The sequence below is a fragment of the Camponotus vicinus genome, unplaced genomic scaffold (assembly GCF_025532165.1).
Source record: "Camponotus vicinus isolate PSW18456_S1 unplaced genomic scaffold, iyCamVici1.0 SCAF_6, whole genome shotgun sequence".
NCBI classification, from domain to species: Eukaryota; Metazoa; Arthropoda; class Insecta; order Hymenoptera; family Formicidae; genus Camponotus; species Camponotus vicinus.
In genome coordinates, this window is record NW_028141978.1 from 10,898,514 (window position 1) to 10,921,769 (window position 23,256).

General features: G+C 29.9%; 2 protein-coding genes and 1 long non-coding RNA gene across 10 annotated transcripts in view; 1 reads left to right on the forward strand and 2 right to left on the reverse strand.

The window, feature by feature from the left end:
• Window positions 1-2,695: 2,695 nt before the first annotated feature.
• On the reverse strand, window positions 2,696-3,457 carry Mrpl55 (mitochondrial ribosomal protein L55). The gene has a single exon (XM_083103390.1). The coding sequence runs from the start codon at window positions 3,455-3,457 to the stop codon at window positions 3,134-3,136; it is 324 nt and encodes a 107-aa protein (XP_082959516.1). The 3' UTR covers window positions 2,696-3,133.
• Ctns (lysosomal cystine transporter cystinosin) lies at window positions 3,319-22,401 on the reverse strand. Of its 7 annotated transcripts, none has more exons than XM_083103385.1 (12): window positions 22,253-22,401; window positions 21,368-21,677; window positions 20,849-20,947; window positions 10,124-10,175; window positions 9,935-10,025; window positions 9,110-9,292; window positions 8,042-8,282; window positions 7,722-7,841; window positions 7,319-7,607; window positions 7,109-7,211; window positions 3,894-4,006; window positions 3,319-3,458 (listed from the first exon to the last, which is right to left on the reverse strand). In XM_083103385.1, exons 4-12 carry the CDS (start codon window positions 10,161-10,163, stop codon window positions 3,454-3,456), a joined length of 1,185 nt encoding a protein of 394 aa, XP_082959511.1. In that variant the 5' UTR covers window positions 10,164-10,175; window positions 20,849-20,947; window positions 21,368-21,677; window positions 22,253-22,401; the 3' UTR covers window positions 3,319-3,453. The 7 variants fall into 7 exon arrangements, with proteins under 7 accessions (XP_082959511.1, XP_082959512.1, XP_082959509.1 ...); XM_083103386.1 differs by having other exon boundaries at window positions 21,368-21,697; XM_083103383.1 differs by lacking the exons at window positions 20,849-20,947; window positions 21,368-21,677; window positions 22,253-22,401 and adding an exon at window positions 13,320-13,529.
• The window catches only part of LOC145973810 (uncharacterized), an 82,055-nt gene continuing 62,751 nt past the window's right edge, over window positions 3,953-23,256 (forward strand). Inside the window, exon 1 of one of the 2 annotated variants that reach the window (XR_014439554.1) lies at window positions 3,953-4,236. This is a non-coding gene — a long non-coding RNA (uncharacterized LOC145973810). The remainder of the gene's footprint in view (window positions 4,237-23,256) is intronic. The other variant, XR_014439553.1, reaches the window with a different exon arrangement.

Genomic DNA, 23,256 nt, shown 5'->3' on the forward strand with positions numbered 1-23,256 from the left:
TATTTATAAAATAATGACATGTACTGATATCTATGCGCTTGCGCAATTATGTTTTTGCATTGTATGCGTGTATTAAAAAAATGTTATTAAAAAGACATCTTTTTTTCCGTAACGGGAAATATTATATTATATGTATACAAAACACACACACACACAATGTGTACTATTTACATTAGTAACATTCAATGTGCTGCGATATAATTATGTAGATAATTACGCAAAAGTAGGTAATAATTCGCGAGCTGTTATATAATAGCATAAGAATTTCGCTCTGTTGCAAATTGCAATTTTTCCCTTGAACTATACAAACTAAGCTTTTCAGCAATAGTATTTTTTATTATATTAAAATGTATATCGAAGTATAAAATATTTCTCAGATATTTATATCTGTGAAAAATCATGAAATAATAATTATTGATAGTTAATAATTAAATACAATTAAATTAAGAGTAATAACAAAAAAACTTTGGAAATAAAAATATGAGAATTTCTTCTTTAATTTTCATTAATTTTAGACGTAACGATTATTATATTTGGATTCTTATTTCATTATATACTTTATATTAACATAATCACGATTCTATTATATTCCAAAAAATTCACTTATTATCATAATGGAATACAGATGCATATTCTGCGTAATTTTTTTTCTTTTTCTTTTTTAATATATTGGGTTAATTTAAAAAAAAATATCGATTAAGGTCACTGTTCCTTTCATTTTAAATATAGGATATTTTAAATATACTACTTCCATTTTGAATATACTTATTATCAGTTAGACAATAATGAGCCGCTTGACTTTGAACAACATCAGCTGATAATCGATTCTATGACGAGTGTAATGTATGTATTAATAACGTTCGTCGAAATAGCATATTCAAAGCGCGCTTTGATGATATGATTGTATGCTGGACGCGTTTCAGCACCTTGTAGATAGTTCATCTATCCCCCATATTGTTGCCTAACAATTTTCACACTTCTGTCGCAATGATGATTTCACCGCGAAAGTGCATGCAATAATTGTTTTGATGGACGCACTGATACATTGTATCACGCATTCCTAGCCGAATTCAATATGCTGGTAACGTATAAATTTTCCAATGTAATCGAATCGTGTGTATCGTGCAATATAAATATATAATAAATATAATTATGCAAATAAAAAATTTTAGAAAGTAATCTCTCAATTTCTTAAAATTTTAATAATCGTTTGGCATGTTTTTTTTTCCTAAATCATCCCGCGCATATCGAAAATTCTTTATACTAGTAAATTAAAAAAGAATGTATATATACATATATAGCATATATTCTTTTTTCTATTTAGGAATCGTATAAAAATGTAACATGATATCATTTACACTATAGCTTTATGTATACAGATAATATTATTTGTCAGTCGAAAAAGTTATGAAAAATTTTTTATACTAGTAAATTAAAAAAAATGAATATACATATATAGCATATATTCTTTTTTCTATTTAGGAATCATGTAAAAATGTAACATGATATCATTTACACTATAGCTTTATGTATACAGATAATATTATTTGTCAGTCGAAAAAGTCATGAAAAATTTTTTATACTAGTAAATTAAAAAAAATGAATATACATATATAGCATATATTCTTTTTTCTATTTAGGAATCGTGTAAAAATGTAACATAATATCATTTACACTATAACTTTATGTGTATAGATAATATTATGTCAGTCGAAAAAGTCATGAAAAATTTACAACACACTCAGCTCGTTCGTCTTTCGCAAATAAATATCGGATAAATTTTTAAACATCGGCTGTAAGGACATTTATATTAATCCATCACTTTCGCTTGCCTTTAGTGCAACAACGAGACTTTCAATTATAGCACGTCGTCGAAAGTTCATCCGCCGTTTCGTCCGGTAATTATTTACGGTTAGCGCGAGGACGAAAAGTGCGTTCTGTGGTGCGAAGGCGAGAATCGGAGAAAGTCACGAAGGAAATCGCTTTAAAACAAACGACATGACCGTCGACGTCGGTCGTGGCAAACCTCTCTTGTCACGCGACATACCGCAGAAATGACAGAGCACGTGCGCCACTTGAAGAAGAATACGCTATTGTCTAATAACCGGCAATCATATCGTATATGTTTCGATATGTTACATCTCGAATCCTGTAAAATGTAGCATGCGTACACAAATGGACTGACGTTCAATTATCGAATAATATACAGTATAATTAATAAAATAATTCTCAATAGATAAAATAAATGAAACGCGAATCGCATACATTGAATCGAAGAGATGAAAACTTATTTAACGAATATTTAATGTCTGTTGCAATTCGTCATGACATACGTCATACGCGCATTGCAACGAAATTTCACTCGAGGCTCCCACAACTATGCGGCTCCCTCATCCGGATGTGAAAACGGGTTTATTGCCCAAACGATTATTGCTCATTGAGAGAGGAATATTATTCGAAAGCGGTTCGAACCCGTAATCAATTCGATTTCCGTCGCGTATAGTCTACTTTCTTTTTCAGACAAGTTCAAGGACGCTCTGAAGGAAAAATCTACAAATTATTATATTCATTTTTCGGTTTCATAATTATTTCACAATTACGAAATATATACCTTTTATCAATTTTTATAATTTTAATAGTGAAAGAAAAATATAATTCCATGGGAAGAAAGAGATTAATATTATCTTGCATAATTGTATACCTATAATCTTTATTGCATTATTAATTCACTACTGTGCCATTATAAAGAATTACAAACATTATTTTATATTTTCAGAACAATATTCATAGCAATGTAATATCGATGTCATATAAATGGTATTTTCTATTTTATACAAGAAATGCAATATACAATTAAAAATATTTAGATACAATTAACAGTGATACAGATTAGATCTGTTTACTACTATGCTTTGACACAAAAATTTATAATAATAGTATTTACATTTCCTCAATGATGCAGAGGAAATGGATATGTAATAATTTAATATTACAGAAAACTAAAAATATATGAAAGATAGAAAGGATCCTTGTATCATCCTTAGATTTTTATATTTTGACATAGATTTAGCACGTATAATACAGTTCTCAGAAACGCTTAAAATACAACTTTTTAAAGTTGGCATACCTGTCATCACTTTTTAAAATTGAGATACCTGTTCTCATCATAGGTGTCTTCAATTTCCTTGGTTATGACTACCTTCCTTTTTGGTTTACGTATCTCGAGTCGCTTCTTTTGTTGTTCCGGTGTAAGTTCCTTGATATTTAACGGGAGAGTTATTATCTTTCGTGGCTCGTGGTACTCGATCTCTATACTACTTCCATCTGACAAAACAAGAGTTGTAGGATATGTTCGTTCATATACCCTTCTGTGCTTCTTTGTAATTGCCGCTGTCCAGCAATTAAAGTTTCTCTGGCCAATTGCAGAACTGCTGATTCGTGCAAGTGACGCAATCATTCTGAAATAAGCAAATATTTAGGCCTGTAAAATTACTAATGTGAGACTTATATACATTCACACATAAAGTATAAGCTTATAACAATGATCTCAAGATAGATATAACGAGTATAGCTTCTCATAATTCCAAATTACAATTTTAAAATGCAACTTTGCAACTTGAAAATTCATGTTTTCCTCGTTTATGCGCTAAATATACAACATAACATAAATAATAAAAAATATATAAATTTTTAAATATACTCCACACACATCACTCTAGAGGAGTGCACTGTTTTTATAGGTTATGTTATGTTGTATATCGCATAATAACGTGAAAATGACACGTTGACATGACGCATTACTTCTAAATCACTCCAAGTAATTTCGCGCTTCTAAATTATTCTTTTATTCGTAGAACATCGGGTGAACACTTGAGAATAAAAGAAAATCCTACCTGCCGCAACGATCGACAAGACGAGCAGCTTGATGCGACGACTTGAAGCTCTGCGCAATCGAGCGATCGAGACGTGACGTTTCCGCGCGATGGATCGAAGGCTGCGCGCGCTGCTGGTATCGAATTGCGATTATCAGAATATGGCGAAGGTTTCGAAACGCGCGACCGTGTGCGCTTGTCGGCGGACGTTTTGTCATTTTTTTTTTGTTTTTCGAGCGGTGCAAGCACACGTTGCGTGCCTTTGCGTGCGATTCGTTTCTGTGCGTTTTCACAAGGAGAGGTGGTTCGACGTCAGACAGAGGTCTATCTTTTTTTCGACGTCAGTGGAGCAGTTCTCCCCGAGGTAAGTCAATTCAGTCTCGATTCAAAAGGGGGGGGGGGGAGAAGAAGCTTTCGCTTTGCGTAGAATCCCCGTGCGAATTTCTTGCGAGATATGTGAAATAATGTGCGTAAGTGATGAATCGTCGACGAGGAAAAAGGGTTTGCGACGAGTATTATGTTTTAAGCGTTCTGACGTAGCGGCAAGCGAGATGTGTTTATACGTCGCATCCGCTCTCGGATTTCTCCTGACAATGGCCAGGCAGGTGGATATACTCGGTACGATTCCTGTAAGGAAAGGAATTACGACACATTCTTTAGGTACATTCGGTAGCGAACGACGATTTCGGAGATTCGTCGATCTCCTTCGGGTATGCTTAAAAAAAAAATGTCTCGCTAAATATCGTCATCAGAGTGCATTAAACTGGTTAGTAGAGTTAGTCGAGTTAGCGAACTTAATATTAACCCGGGAATTCAAATGGCCAATTTTTTCTTTTCATACGAAAGGGAAAGTTCGCGTAAATATTGACGCGGTTTAACTTTTTATTTTTTATCGTTACATTTCGAAAAGGTACAAATAATTCATTTATGTTAATTATTCATACATCGTATAATAATTATTCGCACAACTAATATTTACTTCACAATATCAGGTATGAAAAATTATAATAATAAATTGAACGCAATAGAGAAATTTATTTCTAAAATTAATTTTAAAATCTTCGTGATTATATAAAAAATTTCTAATATAAATTTGCCCATCAAATTATTTAATCGATTTATTTATCATATAATTTATCATAAATATTCATCATATAAATAAAAAATAGCAAAAGAGATATATGAGAAATAACGTTTATATATTATCAATAAAACATTTAAACAACGCAATATATTATCTTTACGTATTAGCTCGTAATGCAGAGGTAAAAGGACAGGCATTTATTTCCCGGGTTAATGATGAAAACCATACATACGCACTCATTCGGACGGTATACGGGAATGTACACACAAAATCGTATTTATTCAACATTCAAACTTATTTGGACGATTACTCTCCCAAATTGTAATGTTCACCTAAAATCGCCGCAGTCTTTCGTGCAAATTGAAAAAGACTTGCCGCAATTAAACGTAAATATCGATGTAAAAATCAACGCAAAACATGCTTCATGCATATATTATATAAATAGTCATCCTTATTTATCATATTTACCATATTCTGCTCTACGGAACATACAACATTTATAAGATATATAATATATATACTTTAATAATATATTATACATATTTTAAATACAAATCGATAAATTGTACAAAACAATGAAAATAGTATTTTATATCAAGACAGATATTGCCCGCATAAAACATGCTATTTTATTGTTAATATAATTATAAAAATAATTGTTTTGTAACTCTTCAACAAAATTTATCTACACACATTAGAAAATCTTCCCAAGTCTCTATATACATATATCATTATTTTAATATTTTAATTTTACATTTTTGGTATATTGCTACATATTAAATAATAATAAATACTTCATAATACTTCATTTATAAATTTTTAATAATATCATCAAATATGTTGAATTTTGTAATTTATGCAAGTTCCTCATAAGATCATTAGATTAAGAGCATTATTCATTTAAATTTTTTCTGATATGACGTTATTTCAATTTATGCTAAGATGCATTATGATCCTATGAAGATATTTTATTTTATTTTTCCAATTTGAGACTTAGTCAAATTAGAGTTATAAATTAAGAAAAAAATAAATTATTTTTATCAGTATTATAATAATACTAATGAATATATATACTTTGATTTGAATATTTAAATATATATGTATATTTTTTTTTTAAGATATTATAAAAAACATTACATAACAAAAATTGATATCTTTATAAAAAAACATATTTGTCTCTCTGTCTCCTTCACATCATACGCGCATTCGTAATAAAAAAATATATTATATGTATATATTTAAAATATATCTATATACATATAATATATGCTACATATATTTATTTTTACCTATATATATAATTTAAAAAAAATACGTTCCACGGAATTTGTTTTCGGAATAAGTATTGAGATGAAAAGAGAATATGTATCAAAATGTGCGTATTTTTCAATATCACGTATGCTTGTGCGTATATATACTCGTTATATACGCACTTTATTTTCTACTTAATGATATCTGAAGTACATGATAATGACGAATGAAGAATTATTTATGCAAATGATGCGAAATGATTTAAAAAATGCACATATGTATAAAACGTGGATCATGGAAAAATTTTTAAGGAAGGAAATTAAGTTCTCGACGATGTCGTTATATTTTGCCGTTCAGATCAATCACCTTTTCATCATTATATCTGTAAAATCAAAGTCTCGCTCTATCTACAATTGTATAACTTACTTGGTCGATTAGATGGAAGGGTAACATAGTTTGGTAATGGTACAACACAGTTATATATATGATTAAGAAAATCCAGTAAATGAAGATTTTTCATTTTTACGCGAAAACGTTAAACTCATATACAAGATCTTTCGATATTAATTAAATAATTAACATAGCGAATTACCGAAATAAATTTATTTTAACAGTTAATAAAATCATGCAATCAACAATAAATATTTTAAACGTGCAATTAAAAATGCAACATAAAATGGGGTTAAAAACGTATTTATTTCTTGCATGCATAAGATATTAATAAAATACATTTATTGGATTTTATATAAAGAGTATGAGAAATGATTCACACATAAGATGCATTATTCTACTGGTAACTGATAGGATCAGTATCTTTAAAAAATTATTCAGTAAAATGGTGAAGAACAAGAAAAAACAAATATAAAGCACAGGCAATACTAAAGCATGCATGCATACATACCTGTATAGGACATAATGTTGAATTATGAAAAATATATCAAATGCCACAGAAAAGAATCCTAGACCAAATTTAGTCGGATCTCCAAAAATACTTTCCCAATCATCTGAGATAAAAATTATGATATATTAATATTTCGCGAGAATTAATTTATAATATGATATGTGCGCAGGTTAAAGAGATATAAGTTTAATTGTATATCTATATTTTTACCATAATTATAAGCGTTGAGTATCATTTGTAGCATTGATAGAGTGCCACCGGTAAAATCTAAGAATATATTTCCTATACTCCAACCAACTGTGGACTTTCTTCTATAATTGTAATATGCTTGCGGTACATATTTAATAAGCGTTATACTGAGCTTGACATAACTACAGTAATAGAGAAAATCTAGCCAGTGGATTGTGTTGACGAAGGATAATACCAAAGATATTAATATAAAAATGGCAAATATTCCGTGAATAATACGTGCAGTCGTTGATACTCTTTGATTACCAATCTAAAGTAAAAATTAATACATTTATGTTTCAATTTACATGGTCTAGCATGATATTTAATAATCTTATATAAAAACTCTCTGTTTCAGTTATGTAACTATTATATATTTAATTACCTCAAAAATGAAACACTGTCCGATAGTTATAACAGTAGCAAATACTGCATGTAGAGAGAAAAATATATCATTGATTTGTACAGGATTCAAACCTTTTGGATATCGATTAAAATATTCATCCTGAAAATATTATAATAAATTAATCAGTTATTTTCTTTTTATAACAGGAATTGAAGTTCTATCATCCAAAAAAAATAACCCTATTGAATTATAAAAAAGTAATAAGAGAGATCTAGATCTTATTTATTTATGTTTAGTATTTTTGTAAAAGAATTTTTATTTTTAAAATTCCTCTATAATAAGAAATAGCAATATCTTACCTCAATCTCAGGTATCCAAAAAAGGCCACAATTAAATAATGCATACATAAAAAAACCGACAACATTTAGTGAGAGAAAATCGAAGTTAAGTCCCACAACACTTTTTCGTTTATAATTAATATAGATTTGTGGATAGAAGCTTACACTCCATGCTAAAAAATATATCCATCCAACCACAGCACTAATGTGGTACAGCACATCCGATTTCTCTATAGTCACTCTAACAAATGCTTGAGAGAAACTAAAAAAAAAAATATATAAAAGAAATTAATTTCACTTATAGAATATTAATAAAATTACTTTAAAAAGGGATATAATGAAATGCATTAAATAATATAATGTAAATATATATAGTAAAATATATAATGTAAAAAATAGAATAGAATTTTTGCTCACTTTAAATCGACAGTATGTAATTGATCTCGTGGTATAATGATAATTTTATACATTTTTCAATAGTTTTTATGATTATTAAAAATCTGACAAATTAGATTTTCTTTTACACAGTAATTTCTTGAGATCCACAATTTTAAGAAGTATATAATATACAATATAATAATAATTTAAAATTTACTTTACTGGGGAGGGTATACACATATTATATAAACATCACACATTTATCAACATCACCGAAAAATATATTGAAATAATTTTTATTAGTTATAGACAAGTTGAAACATTATTAAATTTAAACAGTATTAAATTAGAATGTAATCCATTCAAAATCTGAATACAGACTGACCAAACTTCAAGTTTCAGCTTGACAAGTTTAGGCCAAAAGGCTATCTGTGCAGTCTTAGCTCAATGCAATGGAATGTGAATGTAACATTGATCAAAATCTTTTCAGAATTAGTCATAAAGATAGGAGAGGCATCGATGCCATAGATCTCTGCTCTTTACTGTTTATTGTTGCGTAATATTTAATGATGAATATTTACATTATTCAAATAAAATATGTTTGTGATCAACTGTTATTATAAACATAAATATTTTTTTATATATAAGCCACAACTATATGTAATAATTGATTAAAACTTAAAACTTAAAATATTCATTATTTATACTTACTCTGTAATATTACTGGGAGTTACATTAGCACTAACAATTGAGTGACCCGCACTCAGACCTTTTACATAAATAATCCTTTCTTTTACATCCGATGTAATAGTAAAGTTAGATGGATTTGTAGATATTAAATCAGGATGCTGTATATCTATTATAACTGTTGCATTTGTGTCAGATAAAGCTTCCCTGAAAAATAAGAGAGACATGATATAATGTAATACAAAAAAATATACATTTAATTATTTTTTAATATATATATATATTTAAGAGATAGCTTATTCATTTCATTGTACGTGAAAATTATAATAAAAATATATATATATATATATATATATATATATATATATTTATTATAATTTTCACGCACAATGAAACGAATAAGCTATCTCTCAAGTATCTACATGAATTGAATGATAAAGTGTAAAGTCCAGGGATGATATCATGTTTTAATATCATTATCCGCTTATTATTATCAGTACTTTTACAATGTATGATAAGACTAATCCTGTCATGATTGTAGCATGCTACGATTAAGTGATACAAGTAGAATAAGAGTGAAGTAATATACACATGTTTCAATATACTGTCACATGTTGTAATATACTGTTTATCACTTATATATAAGATTAGTTTCTATTACTATAGTTCATAGATATCAATTACGATGCCAATATTGCAAATATATACAGAAGCTCCTAAATGCAATATATATGCAATCCATGCAATATAATATGTAATAGCCAATAAAATCCATAAGTACTCGATAATATTCATAGCACAGCGTGATGCAATAGCACAAGTTAGTGACACGTAACAATTTATACTCACGTTAAGGAAATGTTAAATGATTTTTGTTGATTGAGATGTACTTCTAAATCCTGCGTTGACACTTTAAGGGCTCCCTGAACATACGTTAAAGCTGCAAATATATAAAAGATAACATATAATACATAGAATAGAGTGCAAAAACAAAAGATACTTTAACATATGCTTTTTATATTCTTTTTTACATCTTACCTAATAATATTAAAATCCATGTGTAACGTAGCAAGGCCATATTGCACTTTAGCTGAAACAAAAGCGTGCACCACGCTTAAACTTGCATTATCGTTTTTCAATGCGGAAGGAATTGGTGCTATCGCAGTCATTATTCCAATGCCACCATTATCATCGCAATCTTTTATGTGTCACGTGTGGCACAATATCGCGCGCGTTTACTTGCGCGAGATGCGGCCCGCTCGCGGAATTAATTAAAATTCGCACAGACGATATATGAAATGTGGAACGATGATAGCGGCATATTTAACCTCAAAAAAGCATGGGTCATCATTCGTACGATACGATAGCATTTCGCGCACTAACGTTGCTTTTGCATCCTACTAGCTGTCAGCTGTACTTGTCGTTGATTGACAGATGTAATGTATGTTTCACGACTTTGTCATATTATCGACGCCATCGAATTTCCGCGGTTGTCAATATTATTATATTAAACAATAACAACGATATTAAATATTATTAAACAACGACAACGATATTAAGTACCACCGGTGAAGAGACGCTAAACAAATGTGATATCACACAAACTTAACCTCGACGACGCGACAATTTCACGGGAGGTTAAAAACGATAAATAAGCCATTAATAGCGAACACGTGACGTCCAGTCAGCTGGTGTATTATCTGGCGGCAAGAAATTGAAAATGTAACGCTTGTGCAATCAGCTGTTCGATAAAGATTTTTATTGGAATTTTTATAGAACGCAATAATATTTTTTTATCGTGTTATAAACTATGATAGTGCAAGTTTTAAAGAAATAACATATGACAGAAATACATAAAAACTTTCAATAATGTGAAACCTAATTTATCTTTATACACATATAATATCTCAAAAATATTAATGTGATTATTGCATTGCATTACATAATTTATATAATGATGCAAAGAGAATGAAAATTTAGTTAATTATAGTTAGTAATAATTAATGTTAACACTAACGAACGCGATCAGAAAGATTTAAAAAGATTTTAAAATCATTTCACTGATAAGGTTTTGACTATTTAAACAATATTAATTAATGATTACCAGTGTGTCTTTCATTCTAAATCTAATTGATACATCAGAAAATTTAATTTAATTTAATTAGTATTAACATCAGCGTTAATTATCATTAGCATTAATTCGCCTAATCTCCTATTTCTACCAAATTCCAACACACACTGTCCGATATTTTTTTTTCTTTATTTCACATTTAATCGATGATAAATTTAATACGCTATAATGGGTCAAGTCTCGATGAAGTTTCATCGAGATTACAGAAAGACTAGCACGAGTGTCCAAAAAAATAGAAAAAAAAATAAAAAGAGTATGATAACGATAGTAATGAAAGAGAAAAGAGAACAAGAGAGAAGAGGACAATATATCGAACAAAGTGACGAAGATTTACGACATATATTTACTTTCCTATGTCATAAAAGATCCGCATAATAAAAATGGTGAACAGAATAACGATATTTTGTGTAAAAGAATTTCATGGGGATAATAAACTGGATTACATATGGAAATTAATAATATGAATAATTAATTAAGAGAGAAAGCTGCACACATGAGTAATTTAATCAAATAAAATTATTTATTAAAATTCTCACATTCGTAGCATATTTTCGATATCTTTCTCGTATATTTCTCTTCATTCTTTATATTTTTATGCTCATAAAATTGAATATTAATATATTTTTTCTACCCTATTACATGTATTAAGAGAAAAGAAAAAAAAATATATATATATTGAAATTTTTTATTACATATATGTACTGGAATTCGAAACATGAAATATATTTCTTGAAATATGTTTATGGGTCAAATGAAATTGAAAAATACTGTCCTAAAAAACGATGATATTTGCGTGAGAGAAACAGAATTTTTATTTTTGATGCCTACAGTTTTGCGATTCTATTCGCGAGATATATGTATTAATGCGTAGAAAAACGTATATATTTTATATCGAAAAAGGGCTAAATTAGAGTCGGGTTAGAGAGAAGGATGGTATCTTTTATAAAAATGAGGCAAAAACTCAGGGGATAGAAATATAGTCGCTCATTCATATTATATTTACTTAAATTCGTTATAGCGTGATTATTACCGGCTATTTAATTAAACGTAAGAATAATAGATGATTATTAGTCGCTGCAATATTGAAAATGAGACGCCTTTTACTTTTTCGGTGACAATGTTACTGCCGTATCCCGTTATCGCGTATTATTCGTTAATTTATATTACGATACCGCGAACGATTTAAGCACGAACGAGAATTAAAATCTAGGCGAACGAGTATAATAACGAGATTATCATAAATTACAGATTAAATCCCGACCACGCCGCCGTGCCTGTTGGATCAGCTGACTTAACGTTCGTTTCATGCTAATTTCTTATTACGGACAATTACTTAATCGCGCGCGTTCCAATATGGGTTAAACGTTCGCTTCTGATTAGAAAGTATAATTCAACACACACCGACTCATTAATATTATTATTTCGGAGACATAACATTATACTGATGTAAAATTCTGACACGATTATATATTTCACTTTAGGACTTTTATAGATTCTACGAATTTCGAAAGACATACAATATTTTACGTTCACAGGACGAAAGATGATATTATGATATTATGATATTATATATTTTGAATAATTTATAATAATAAAATAATTATGTTAATTAATTATATTAATAATTATATTAATTGATTCCTTTCTTTATTTTTATCTATATGACAAAAACTATCATCAGCAATTATCATAATTTAATGGAAATAAAATTTATTCATATATATTTTTCTATAAGTAATATTTCATTTAAAATTTATACAATTAATATAAATTGCTCATTTCCTTTAAAATTACATCAGGTACCGTAAAATATATACCTAGCACGACAGTAATTTCTCTCTTATAACCGTAATTCTTTTTTTAATATCCGTCAGGATGTCATCGAGGTGGAGAACATTTCATCTTTCTCGTATATTCGAGATATTTAGGGGACATTTTCTCTCTCTTCCTCTATCCCTCCCCTGTTTTCCGTCGTATTCTCTGTGATACATTAAAGCAAAATGTCGACATTACAACCACGCGTCGCTCAATATATCATTATACAAGGTGTGCCTAGCTGCGCATTGAACGACTCGCGGCAGCGGCGATTCTCCTGGACCTCACCCCGGGATATATCTCGCGCGATACCGACATTATTATTCCATCGGTGGAATTATTGGCGCAATTAACTGTCTCTATAGCTAAACGGTTTTAAATACTCCGTGTCGCGCACTGTCGCCGGCTCTTTTGTCGCCCCGTTCGGGGCCCTCCGATCGATGGAGCGCGAAATATACGGCCGCCGGCCACACTCCGCCGCCGTCTGTCTGTCTATCCGTCATTGATCGTCGAGAAATTTTTTATGACTTTATTTCCGATTTTATCAGACTTTTATTTTTTTATTCTAGAATACGTCGACTTAATACATGAGCTTCTACGTTCTCGCACTCGGAAACGAGTTATTAATTTGCCAGAAAATGGGACATTAATGTTGTTTCTCAGAGGAATTAAAAGATGACTTTTATCGATAATGTCGACGAATGTCGTCTTCTATAACTCGTTCAATTTCCATATTATTAGATATTTTATAGTTATATAATGTGAGACACAAATTATATCATTGAAAAATTATAAACCACCCTCGAATGTCCGTTTTTGTTCGCTTCGAAAACCTTTTTCATTTTGCCATTGTTTGTCGCCTGTTCCGATACACGTTGTTTGTTAAATATTTGCATGACTAGAAGCGATAATTTATTTAATTTATCTAATTTTCATATCCCCATAGCTATACAAAGGTTTTACTCCTACAATAACATGTAGCGGGGGAGTAACGTTCGACTGCTATGATGCAATTTTCCCTCATTTAGTAGCTTATTTGCTCAATCATGATTTTCGTTTGAAAAGAGAGAATTCAGTTTTGCGTCGTATATCCGCGTGTTTATAACGCGTTCATGTCCCTGCAATGCGGAGAATAACAATATTCATTGTAAAACGAGTTTTCTCCGTTCAGTGACTGCAGTCGCAAAATTACACAGTCGCGAAAAGGGGAATTTAGTTTTCATTAATTTCCGTTTGGTCCCATAATTTATTACGTATATTCGAAAAACACAAATCTGCAAGCAATAATCGCATATTATAAATTATTAGGAACTGGTATGCCTCTCTCGTGCATGCAGCGATGTATCATTTCTACGAAAATAACCGTACGATTGCCAGAATTCGCGTACATACGAGGTAGTCGCGAAAACAGCTTGTAATAGCTACGTCGCGAAATTTGAGCACTGATGCTTTTATCGTATGAATATTGATGGCCATTGTCCATCGATGCATGAATTTCATGGCTGACGACGAGACGCGTTGTAATATTGTTGCGAGATTATTTTCACAACATGGAGTCGGGTGACTCGTTTCTAGAAAGTATCATCAGTAAATATTTCCATTCTATATTTATTATTATTTAAAAGAGACATATATATAAGTTTTTTATAAATGATAAATTTCATTTTGGAAGTATTATTACTTCATACACGCGCGCGATATTAATGATTGTTAATCAACATCGAAATATTTAATTGTAATAAGTCGTATTTTTTAATTAAATATTGCTACGTTTGTAAATTACAAATTAAATATTTTGCAAGGTCGATTCTTTTTCATATATTTAATATATTTTTCCGTACGATATAGTATACAATTTATTCTGTGTAATTGCTATGTGATTTTCTTGTATGCTTTAGTCAGTTATTAATGTAAATTTACGAGTTTCTTGCTGATCTACTTTTTATTGTAGATCTGGTTTCCAATATTAATATCATCGTTCAGCGCGTTTGATTATACTGCAATATCGTATTTCGCGAGGTTAAAGCATATAATACTTAAAATTAAAGCATATAATACTTAAATAGCAAAAAACAATATATTGCTAATATTTATAAAATATAAAGATGATTGAGCAGAATAGTTGTGTGTTACACGTATTTAAACATAAAAATGTATTTGCATCTTCTTAAATATTCATCAATTAAAAAGCTTTTAAAAATGACACATGGCCGTTAGATTTTTAAAATATCCATGTTTAAACAGCAAAATGACAATAGATACTTTAATCATCGTTGAAATATAGATTTTTTTAAATATAACGCGCAATTTCTATCATAAATATATATACTTTATTTCGATTTTTTTATTTCTTCTTTAAGTTTTACTTTATTACATAATAGAAATTTTTATTTAATTTTATCCAAATTTTGTGTAAAAATTAATTCATTACTTTATATGTGTGAACCAAATATATATTCGAGTCTTAATATTAACATTAATTATTAATTTTATTGCTTTATAGAGTTTATACTATTTATAGATTTATATATATATATATATATATATATATATATATATATATATATTCTTTATATAAAAGTTGCATAATCCCAAAGGAACACGTATTACATAACATATCTATTTTTTTATAAATGTAAATATTTCGAAAATTTGTAATGATTAAGCTAGTTTTAAATGGAACTATCCAAATTATTTATATAAGTCGATTTATTTAATTTATATAAATCGATTCCTCGCAATATTCAGCGTAAAACGTTATAAGAGAATGGCCAAAAATTGAATATTTTACGAGATATTTCATAATTTTTGTAAAATTGTCAAATTAAAATATAAAATATCTTGTAAATTATTTAATTTTTGGTCATCTTACTTTTATAACTTTTTACGCTAAATACTGTGAAAAATTGATTCACATAAATAAATTAGGATGATTTTATTTAAAAAACTAGGGTGATCTTTGAAACATTTTACAAAATTAAATTCTTCTATAATATTTCTCTTTGTGAGAGAATGGATAAAATCATATATATTTTCCACATATAATTTACTACAATATAAGTTGAAAAAAATTTAATTATTCATTAAAGGTAATAATTAAAATTTCGAAAAATCATGACATTTGATTTCTCGCTGCATCTTGGTCTAAAGACACATGTGTAGACATGTGGATCATTTTTTTCTGAAACTGTAAATTAATCATTAAACTATTGAAATATTTCTCTCTGTTTCTTTTATCATTAAGTTAATTGATGAAGTTGTTAGATATTGATATTGATTGAGTGATATGTTTAAAAGACTAATTTGGGATTTTGGGAAAAGCTGCGATCTGTCGTTAATTCATTGAAGTGACAATAGTTAATTCACTTCTGACGTTCGATCAGTTGATTGGAAATTTGATTAGTGAACATAATTGACGAGCCAAGAATACATAATCATCCGTTGCATCAGCAATTTATTAAAAACATAATCGATGCTTCAAATTTATAATTCAATTACATTCTTATTACATACTTTTCTATTATATATTCATATATATAAATTCATATATATAAATATATGTGTGTGTGATATATATGTGAATATATATATATATTCATATATATAAATTAATAGATACAAGTCATAATGATAAAACATAATCAATAAAACATACGTATAGAAAATGATATATCAGTAATATCGCGAGAGAGAAACAGAATGCAATTATAACACAAATCATTAAATATTATATTTCTTTAGAAGATTTTTCTTAAAAAATATTCCTGAAAGATCTTTTGATCATTTGTATAAAATTCATAAATTACTGACATTTACAAATTTTCCGGTCAGTGTATATCGATCTTGAAAGAATACACTTGCAAAGTTTAGCAGTCTGTACATACGATGCTCGCGAAACATGTTGCCAAGTGAGATTATCGGTTTAGTTGGCAAAATTGCAAAGTGTAAAGTAGAAATTCCTGGCGTACAAATTATATCAGTTAATAACCAGAGCGCACATACATAACGCGTAAGTAGATAATCGAATTAATTGCGGCGCGCGCGTTCAAATAAATATATTCTCGTTCTCGCGCGATGAAACCGTGCTGTAAAATTCAATATAATGCGAGATATAATATACATATCGCGCGCGCGCGTGAGATATAGGCAATATGCAATTTCCGCTTATGGCCGATAACGTGTCATCGCGTAAATAAATAAAAATGGTGTCGTCGTATGTTGTTGGCGGAACGAAATCCAGTCGAATTTACAAATCAGTGGGACGAGAGTGAATATTTAATTACGCCATTTGTTTATCCCATTCCGTCGAATTGCTAATTCGTGCAACCGAGTGTCCGATATTCTCAAACAATAAGCGGCCCTTTAGATTAAGCTCCATTTATATTTTTCATTACGATCAAATTATCGTGTCATTCTGACGTTTATTTTGACTTCATGACGTTATGTTATAATTTTATTCAACGTTATTTATCATGATAATGGGAATGAAATAAAATCCGTAATGGATCGCTACGGAAGCGATGTGAATAACTCAGAATAATATAAGCTATATTTTTGAAATTAATTCCAATTTTTAAATTAAAATTAAATTTATAAAATTGTAATTTAACTTGATAAAACACGCTCTCAACCGCGCTATTTAAAATTAATTAATCAGAATTGATTGATGTAACATCGATGAAACAAACTTTATTTTTTTATAATCTAGCATCTTAGAATAAAATACACCATTTTTAGAAAGCGCCTCCTTTATACATTAATCATTATTTCATCGCTTTATTTCTTGATCGATATACAATGTTCCTCGAGATTAATATTTTTAATTATTATTAATTTGTAGTGTCGATTTTGATATAATGTAATGTGCACAAATCATTAAATGTATTAATAACTTTATAATATTAATATTAATCATTAATATATTTGTGTCTGACTACCAAGAAGTAGGAGGATTAATTAGCTCGAGAGAGATTAGCTCGTAACTCAATCATCTTATTTACGACAAAGAACATTTCATGAATCACGTGCGCATCACTAACAAGATCGGGCATTATTTTATGACTGATCAATATCACATTGCGAGCATAAAATGCAATATGAGTTATTCAATAGATGTGTTTCTTAAATAGGAAAGCTCGTGATATTAATAGAAAAATTCATTCACAAGAATTAATTACTTATTATTTATTAACTATGATAATATTAGTATAAATCAATTTTAATTTTGTCGTATTAATTTTTTTAAGGGTAGATTCTGTAACTAAATTAGAATCAATTTTTTAACTAAATTAAAATCGATTTTTTAACTAAATTAAAATCGAATTTTTTAAAATTCGATTTGGTTTAATTCGATGACAAATTCCACAAAAATTGTACCCTTCTCTTCACTGCTTTTTCATTATGAAAGAAGGATTGCGCGTTACCGGTATCCTAAATTCGATGCATTCGCAAAAAAATTCTTTGCTCGAAGCAATGTCAGCAGCTTGCGCAATAATACGATGCTATATTACGCTAATAAAAAATGAACGTTACGAATGCTAATCATTTTTATCGTTTCTATCATAATTATGTTGTCCATTTATCTTGACTGATCGAGAGAGTTTAAGTCGCTATCGATTCGACTGACTATAACGTAGCTTGATCGATCTCCTTTCATTGCTCGGTAATGGAATACGAACGAAGTGCCTTGTAACGGTCTCGAATCCTGCATCGCGTATTGTAGATTCGTTGCAAAATTTCCATTCGTTGCAAATAACTGATTTTTGTTTACGAAATGCTGTAGGCGATTTTGTGAAATTTTCAACGAAAACAACTTGCGTCGTTAACACTGTATTTGTGCGACGTGCTCTATGTTTGGCGCTTTTTGTCGTTATTCTGTGCGACGTCGATAAAAGCGTCGTTCTATCTAGCACGAAGAAGTTAAAAAGCTCGCGTAAGCCCGTGCCCGATCTGGCGTGTTCATGAATAATTCACAATTTATTGAGTTTTAATATCAATATCGACGCGATCGCGGATTAATCGACTGGCATGACTGGCCAATATTTATGTACTTTTCTAAGCGACGCTCACGATGTTGACTTTTTTTTCCACCGATTCAAAATTATTTATTTCTCACTGATGTTTGTCGAATATGTTTGGTAGTTTTCCTGAAATAGTGTGTAAATGGCTTCATCAAAATTTTATTCCATTTTCGAAAATTCCACATACGAAAACAACAATAGTACTGAAACGTAATATGGATGTAATCAAAACGAATAAAATTGTCAATATCGAATTGTGAAAAGTCACAAATTTGCAATGTCACTTAAATATCTGTTTTATTTTCATATTTATTGAAGATCTGCTTTGGAAAAGATTCTACTTTGGAATTCTATTTGCGATAATGAGTGACGGTGTGTGATTGACGTGATTAAATAAATTATAATCATGTTCACGTATAATACATTCGTGAAGATATTTGCGACGATGATCACTTCTTCTTTTGTTCTCTCTTTTATTACATTATACAAGACTATTACTGATCATTAATTCATGATACGATATTCGAGATATAAAATGATAGTAAGCTTTATTTGATATTGAAGAGGTTGTTAAGTCTTCGATTAAATGATTATCTGTGTCTGAACATTTTTTTATATAAAACTATCTACATAATAATTTATGTAATTCTTTTAATGAAAACTTATAGGTGTTTATATTATATTGTACAATATTATTTTTTTAAATTGTATATAATTTAATTTGTTTAATTCGCGTAAATATATGTGATTATTAATTTTATTAATTTATTAGAGATTTAAAAAATATATTATTTTATTATAATTAATATTATAATTAACCCCATAATCTATATTTATTTCGAATACAGAGCTAGAATTATAATTTTAAAATTCTGAACTATCATTTTATCTAAAAGAAACTTCATTTTTAAAATTTTTCAACGATAATTTATATCTCTCTTGCTCGACATTCTTATTCAAATTTAATGCGAATATCATTTAAGACAATGATTGTGCATGCGGAAGAATTGCTGGATGTGCGAGAAATTCTCGCAACTTAGGAAAGTGGTCGACGAGCATTTTGTTATATGTGTGCAAAACGTGTCTTGTGCCAATGACTTATGTGACCTATTTACAATCGCATTCAACGCCCTCGTTTTCCTTGATTTCGAATAACGACACGCTTGCCGATGGCCGATCGTACAATACGAAACAGCTCATCCGCCTTCTCCCCTCTCTCCCTTTCTTTCCCGATCGATTTTGATTTCACGGCCAGTTTCACGGAAATTAAATCATTGCACGATCGGCGAAAATGACGGATCGCTTTGTCATAAATTCATGCGGCGCAAAATCCTCACTATTCGTCCCCGCCATATAGAGATCGTTTAACGGTACTTTATCGTGATAGATGTGTCTCCCTTTTAGCGTTCCTTCAATGAACGTGCACGCGGAAGAGACTTCATGCGATTGACGATATGCATATATAATACCCCATGGTTTGCGTGTGCGTATGTAGCGGGACCAGTGGAAGATGAATCAAAGTTCACTTTAGCGTATTGAATTAAGAAAAAAAAGCACACATGTGTACGTGAGTGTTTCATGATTGCGGCATTAGTAGCATTAGCTGCTGATTAAGTGTGGGTAGTAACGTGATAATTCATTACTTTATTCGGCTTATTTCCGCCTCTGACGGGCCGTTCATTATATCTATCATGACGTTATTTCAGTCGATTTAAACGATTGTTACGATGCAATCCTGCCGGTTTTTACCGTACTTGATTTATATCGATAAAAGTTTGCGCCGCAGCGCTCACTCACCTGTCAAATTTCTCGCTCACAGGCGCGACAGTTAAAATCTACCGTCGAGATGCAGAGACGTTCAATCTCTGCGTGCTACAATAGACCTCACGGGATCGTCTGTAACGAAAAGCTCTTTATTAAAGGCTGCTGAAATATGCACGCCATTCGTTGACAGAAAAAATATTTCTTTAAGTGACTTTTTTTTGAGTGACAGTGTAATTTATTTTTCTCTGCTTCATCCATCAACTCTGTATTATTGATTTTGAAAATAACATTTGATTGACTGAACATTTATGTGATGCATCATATAAAACCGGTAATATCCATAATTAATACTTCCCAATATAAAAATACGTCTTATATCAATAAATGTCAAAGAAAAATAATGATTAGTAAGCAGAAAAATTTTGTGTGGACATTTTAAAATTATAATCTTTAGGTAAACTACACTTGATAATCGAATTCTAAGAATTTACTTTTGTTCACTCAAAAAAATTCTCAATATCTTATATGAAGTAAACTTAAATAAACACATACCACTTTGTTATCAATCAATCAATCCAACTTGAACAAATACGTATCATTTGAGAAATTTTTAAATTCTATTACATCTAGAATCATGTAGTGTTATCACTCCAGTGAACAAATGTTTTCAATCACAAACTCGATACTGTGCAAGAAATCCAGCTTGTCGATAATTTCACCGGATAATAATGTCGACTTTAATCTTCAATCGAAGCTTTATCAGTTGAGTTTCAATATCTCCATGATATTCGATATTCGAAGTCCTTAGATTCGGCTTTAGATTCATACAGTTTCCTATTCTCGTTTCTTGAAGAATTTGAAACTAAAGGGAATATATTTCCCCTTTAGAAGAAAGAGTGAACTCTTATCAATTATTATTATTATACTTTACTGACATATTTTGATTTTGTTTTGCATGCAAATATATTTAATTTCTTATATATAAGAATATTAAAAGAATAAATATTACATACACACACACACACATACATATATATATATATTTTTATTTATTTATTTATTTATTTATTCTTTTAATTGTCACATATTTTTCACAAAAGACATCTTTAAATAATGTCATTGAGATTGATAAAATCATCTAAAACATAAATATAAATTCACAAATGGTGACACCATTATTTTTCAATGCAAAACAATTTCTGATAAAATTCGTAAAATTTGAAGTTGTTGAATAAGAATTCACTATCTCAGTGACAATCTTATTATTTGCAACGTGAAATGACACGATAAAAGCAGGAGTTTACGTAATAATAATAACGTAATGATAATAATCTCTATTTTGATTCACAAACTCGACAACATAGCTTGGAACAAACTCATTTAATTCGTCACAGTCAATTGTCGCGACGATCTTTTCGTGCGGAAAATCGATCTCACCATTACATCAGAAGCACTGGTTATGTTGGAAACAATCAGCGTATTCGCAACGATTCTTCTTTGTAAAAGATTGTTGTTTTTTCCTTGAAAAATATGACGTGCACCGCATTTAAAATCGACCGGTTCCTGCCGTACGTACGATACGACTCGCAAAGACTCGCACCGGATCACTAATATATATAAATCCTGTAAGAGAGTCTCTCCCCTCTCACTAAAATCTTTTCCCCCATACATGATGGTGTGCCCCTCCATCATTCTGCTTGTGATCATTTCTAACCGCTTGCTCTCTACGTGAGCAAAATCGCTCGATTTCGCACGATTTCGACATCCTTATACATGACATTGCAAATATTCCCCTAAGACATGCTTTCCTTTGACGAAATACTCGATACGTCCCACAATGAACTCTAACTCTCATTAGAGCGTGCAATACGCGCCATCGTGCGCGACATATTGCGCTAACGGCGCAATCTCCCTCGTTTAAGACACGTCTGGGTTTTAATGAAATTTAATATAAGCTATACCCTGTAATCTTTTGATCGATCCGTCTTTGCATCGGAGTGTTTCCTGCTTCAAAGCAGATTTTTTATTTTTGCCATCTGCCGAGAGCGTTTACCGCACTTTTATTCCCATGACTATTTTATTCACCTTACATTTAGTACGGAATATGAAGTAAAGATATTGCTTTTAGCTCATAATATATAATGAATATTAAGGGAAAAAGCTGAACTGAATTTCTTAAAACTCTATATTTAAATGTCAATGTTATAATGTTATAACGTTTCTCATAATTTCAGATAATGACATAAGTTAGATTATCTTTCGAGTCATTCATTCAATTTGCTTAGATAATTAGGAGACTGTTGGATTAGATAAAAGTCATCATATCTTTGGATCGTATCTTTACAAGATTAATTCAATCTATTTTTATCATCTCTCATTAGATAACGTTGATGCTAGACAGATTAGATTGGAATATTTTGTATATTCCTTATATCACAAAT